Genomic DNA, 4,762 nt, shown 5'->3' with positions numbered 1-4,762 from the left:
CTCTTCTGCAGTACTTGAACCAACATATACATATATTGCAGATAAAAACTGACCATTTTAAGATTTTGAGTTTGGGTTGTGTGTACCGAAGCGAGACTCTCTTAATATGTTCCCTTTTATCGGATTAGCAATAATGACCAGGCGAATGATGCATGAGATCAATTTTCCTTTTTTTTCCTTTTGGGCAGATCGATCAGATTGGAGGATGTTGGAAAGCTCTGGGCGGAATGGGGGATCCATGTCTTGATACTTGTAAGCTTTGGCCTACAAGTCTTCCTTTTCTTCGCAGCAGGGCTGCGAAGGCGTAGTGCATCGCGCATCCTCAGATCACTTCTATGGCTGGCGTACTTATCGGCTGACAATGTGGCCATTTTCATCCTTGGCCATCTCTCGGTCCATGCAAGCGGGCCGCGCCACCAGCTCCTTTTCTTATGGGCGCCCTTTGTTCTCCTCCACCTAGGCGGGCAACACACCATCACTGCCTTCTCCATGCAGGATAATGAGCTGTGGAGGCGCCACTTGCTAGGATTGGTAAACCAAGTGGTGGTTGCTGCCTATGTTGTCTCCATGTCACCTTGGCCAGACAGGCGGCTTCTGGCTGCCATGGTGCTTATGTTCATCTCTGGGTGCTTGAGGTACGCTGAGCGTACCTTGTGCCTTTACAATGCCAGCACAGCAAAGCTCACAGAATCTTCATTGGTTGCCTTAAGAGATTACGCAAAAGAGTTGGAAGATGGAGATAATAAAGATAGAGAATATCACGGTTTTATTCCCAAAGAGTACGTGGTTCAGACCGCTGAGGCATGCTCGCGGGATTATGAGTTGATAATTGACAACATGTTTAAAGCTGATGGGAGGCAGCTTTCGTTTGATTTACTTCCAGATATCTCATCAAGTGCGGCCGCACTGGTATCAGCGACTCCACTCAGCAATTTAGCTGCTGCTGAGGCTTCTCCTAACCGCATACAACGCAAGCTCAAACAGTTAAAATCCAGTGCACACCGCTGCAGGACCTACAATTACGTCGGTACACAGCTCATTCATATATATGAACACCTCTACACAAAGGCCCCAGCTCATTCTATTTTTCTTGATAAGGTGATCAAATATTGCGACATTGGAAAATTATTATTTTTCATAATACCTACCCGATGGTTCGACTACTGTTGTGTACCAATTCTCTTCATTTCTCTTATATCAATTATTCTAGCTTCTTTCTTGCTTGCTCTCTTCCCATTTCTTTCGACCTTAGGAACATTGGTCCTCTTCGTGGTTGCCAAAAAGAGCCAACTCTATAGTCAAGCTGACGTCATTGTGTCCTATATATTGCTTATAGGGGCCATAACCCTAGAAGCGTCATCTCTCTTCATCACCTTTGCATTGAGTGAACAGGCACCCCATAGGATTCAGAGTGCAGTGTGGAGAGTAGGCAAATATGTTTATCCTGCATGGGGTACAAAGCAATGGTCTGAAATGCTATGGCAGTACAACATGATTAATAGTGTGACCAAACAAGATGATGCAGGCATCATGTCATTAGTTCCCCAGTGGATCAGTAAGCATCTATATGACAAGACAATAACGCACATCGATATATACGAAAACCTCAAGAAGTCTGTCCTCGACAAATTGCTGGAATTTGGAACAAGGAAAGAAGACTGGAACTTCGCTAGCTTCCGTGGTCAATTAGCACTGCGGGGCCGGAAGAGTAACCATGGCCCATTATCATTTTTGTTACCCGCAAAGCCTGAAACGCCTCTTCTCAAGAGCATCAATGATGTGGACTTCCCAACAACCGTGTTGATCTGGCACATTGCAACAGACATATTATTCTTCCAAGACAACAGTGCCAGCAATACTAGTTCTTATCCACAAATGAAGATGAGCAAAGAGATATCAAATTATGTCATGTATCTCGTCTTCAAGTGTGGTGTGATGATTACAAACACCACCGAGCTCCAACACGACAATGCTCTTAAGGTCATGGAGGCTAACAGAGGTCTAGGTGCGGAGGGCGCCATAAATAAGGTATTTCAAGCTAACAAACTTCTGAAGAGAACATCGAAAAGTCACGTTCAGCCATTGTTGCCTCATGCATGTAAGGTGGCCCAGGAGCTCATTGACATCCCTGGAGAAGCTAACCGTTGGGACTTGATCACCGCAGTGTGGTTGGAGATGCTTTTCTATATTGCGCCTCGTTGTGGAGGTTCTTTCCATTCTGAGCATCTTGCCACTGGTGGGGAGTTCATCACACATGTCCTCCTCCTGATGCATTTTCTCGGTCCTTTTCTAAAGCCGCAAGGCATTGAGCTTTTGTGTGCAAAATAATTACCTCCTCGTTTCAAAATACAAGCAACTATATATTTCTTTGCAATAAGTTCTGGAATTCCATATAAATTCTACGATGGAAGAGATCTAGAACAATTGTGCCACTTTATTAGACGGTGTGATGTACGTAGTAAAAGTTATAACCATCTCATGCACCATATGCATGGTTTTATTCCTCTGTTTGTACATATAGTCAATGGAATGTTCAATGTACTTACCCGAACAATTGTGACACTTTTTTCATTTACTAACGAAGATGCATACGGTCTTCCTTATTATTTATTCAACAAAGGTCTCACAAAGATCATACATCAAAACACCTGAAGATACCACACAACATCTACAAATCCAACAATGTGTGAAAATCATGCCAACAGGACCTTGTGTCCTAAAAACGCAAAAACCCTTCATCAACTAGGAACCGGGACCATCGCATACCACGAGACACCCTGAAAACAAAACAGGAGTGCACATCCGATATAGCAGACTCTTAGAGAGTACCTCATGCACAAGCTACAGAAGCTATCACCTTCATCGAACCGCCGAGCAATCTTCAGGGTAAATATCATCATACACTTTGTCGTCCCTGCTGATAGCGCAACCTCCCTGCACGCGTCCATCATCACACGCTGGCTACCGAGACCCCGTTGCACCATGCTGCGGAGACTTGTCGTTGTAGTGGTAGATGACATGCCACTCCAACTTGGTCTCCACGCGAGAAACACGGGAAGACCGCCGTCCAACCACCATGTCGTCCATACGTACCTCCAGCCGATGAATGTCTCTAAAGATGATGCCCCCACGGGGGTGACGATGTAGACGTCGCCATCATCCGATCCAGGAGGCCCTCATAACGCATCCAACGAGGGCTACGACGCCCACGGGTGTCGTCTATGGTGGTCTTCCCCGGATCTGAGGTTTCCCTCGGAAATAGTGGAGCGAGAGACGCCCCCACCATCGCCTCCAATGAGGAATACGACACCCACGGGCGCCACCATCGATGGTGGCATCCTCATCCGCTTCAGCAGCTGGACCACCGTCTCCTCCTCACTGTGGACTTCCGCACACCACAGGCCAAGCGATCTGCCACCGGGAAGCCGCCGCGAGGCAGCACCATCGCTTGCGAGATCCCTTTGCACAGATGATGAAGAAAAAAAGTGTGGAGGAAGCCACATTGCTGCGAGTCTGGTGCCCTGGCACACACACATCGTCTGGAGCCACCCGCTCAAGATCCACCACCGCACCCACACCTCCGAGCCACAGCAGAGGTACTCCCCCCATACGGGCTTTGCCTGGCTGATATCCGGAGGCGGGGGGAGGGGTTATGGGCAGGGCAGCGACTAGGGTTAGGGGGGTCTATTACCTCGGGAGTAACATTTCCTGGGACGATCTTTTTTTTAGATTAAACGTTGTAACTTTATTAGAGGCCAGCACACTCAGATGCCATCAGGTAGAAACGACGGGGTACTCCGATCCAATTCCTACCTAACTTATTTTCGCAACAATCCTTTGCAAAGCGGTGCGCCAATCCATTGGCTGACCTCCGAACATGCCTAACTTTACCGTCGCTGAAAGACATCAGCATCACCTTAATGTCAATATATCCTTCTCCTTACTCCTCAGTTTTTGTGGCCTCTCAATCTCACACGAACAACTCAAACAGAGAGGGAGAGAGAAGGTTTGGCGCTGTGTAAAAGTTACTGCTTTTCTTCTTTCTTCTTCTATTTATTCAGATGATTACAGGCGTGGTGATCATGCTTCTGACTAGATCATGCCATCCCACGATCTGGAACTGGTCCGATGCCTCTTAGTACTATGGATCAAGTCGTACATGACACGGACTTATTCACTAGAAACGCTAACAGAAACTAACTGAAAAACGTGTGACTCTGAACTCTGATGAAACATTTGACACCTAACAACTCATTATTCCAACAAACTCCTCCTAACTTAGCTATTTATTTGACATCAATCATGCTGATCGATGACTGCAAGTACACAACACTAGTAGAAAATATGCCTTTGGTCAGGCACCTTTGGTCCCGGCCCAGTCGCCCTATAAACGCTACAGCGTACGGCACCTATAGGTCCCGGCTCGTAAGGACCCAAACGTCCCGGCTCGGTTCCCAAATCGGGACTAAAGGGTTTTGCGTCACGCGGCCCCTGCGTTAACCCCTTTAATCCCGACATGTATCCCAAACCGGGACCTAAAGTCAAACAGTTCGTTTCCCGCGGAGGCCGATTGCGCATCGCCATTATTGGCCCCGTCGAAATCGAGCGTCGGCGTGGAATCCGAGTCGCCGGCGCGGCCAGCCACTGTTCATCTTCCTCTTCCAATGCTTTATAAGCTCCACCATTTTTCACCATTGCCACACACACTCTCTCCATCCCCATCTTCTCATCCACCATTGCAAAAGCTCTCTCCCCTTCGTCG

The 4,762-nt window shown here is 47.4% G+C and overlaps 1 protein-coding gene across 1 annotated transcript; it reads left to right on the top strand.

The window, feature by feature from the left end:
* Window positions 1–603: 603 nt before the first annotated feature.
* Window positions 604–2,472, top strand: LOC139835789 (uncharacterized). The gene is made up of 2 exons (XM_071825658.1): window positions 604–1,027; window positions 1,337–2,472. Exons 1-2 carry the CDS (start codon window positions 604–606, stop codon window positions 2,326–2,328), a joined length of 1,416 nt encoding a protein of 471 aa, XP_071681759.1. The 3' UTR covers window positions 2,329–2,472.
* Window positions 2,473–4,762: the final 2,290 nt, after the last annotated feature.

This window comes from Lolium perenne, chromosome 2 (assembly GCF_019359855.2).
Source record: "Lolium perenne isolate Kyuss_39 chromosome 2, Kyuss_2.0, whole genome shotgun sequence".
Taxonomy (NCBI): domain Eukaryota; kingdom Viridiplantae; phylum Streptophyta; class Magnoliopsida; order Poales; family Poaceae; genus Lolium; species Lolium perenne.
The sequence above is the reverse complement of the archived record's forward strand: the minus strand, read 5'-3'. Positions and strand labels throughout refer to the sequence as shown.

What these genes read in the sequence shown, in the direction of transcription:
- LOC139835789 (XM_071825658.1), top strand. Translation starts at nt 604, where the DNA reads ATGGTGCTTATGTTCATCTCTGGGTGCTTGAGGTACGCTGAGCGTACC. An exon ending in CAGGACCTACAATTACGTCG is followed by an intron (nt 1,028 to 1,336) that starts GTACACAGCTCA and finishes TATTGCTTATAG; the next exon opens with GGGCCATAACCCTAGAAGCG.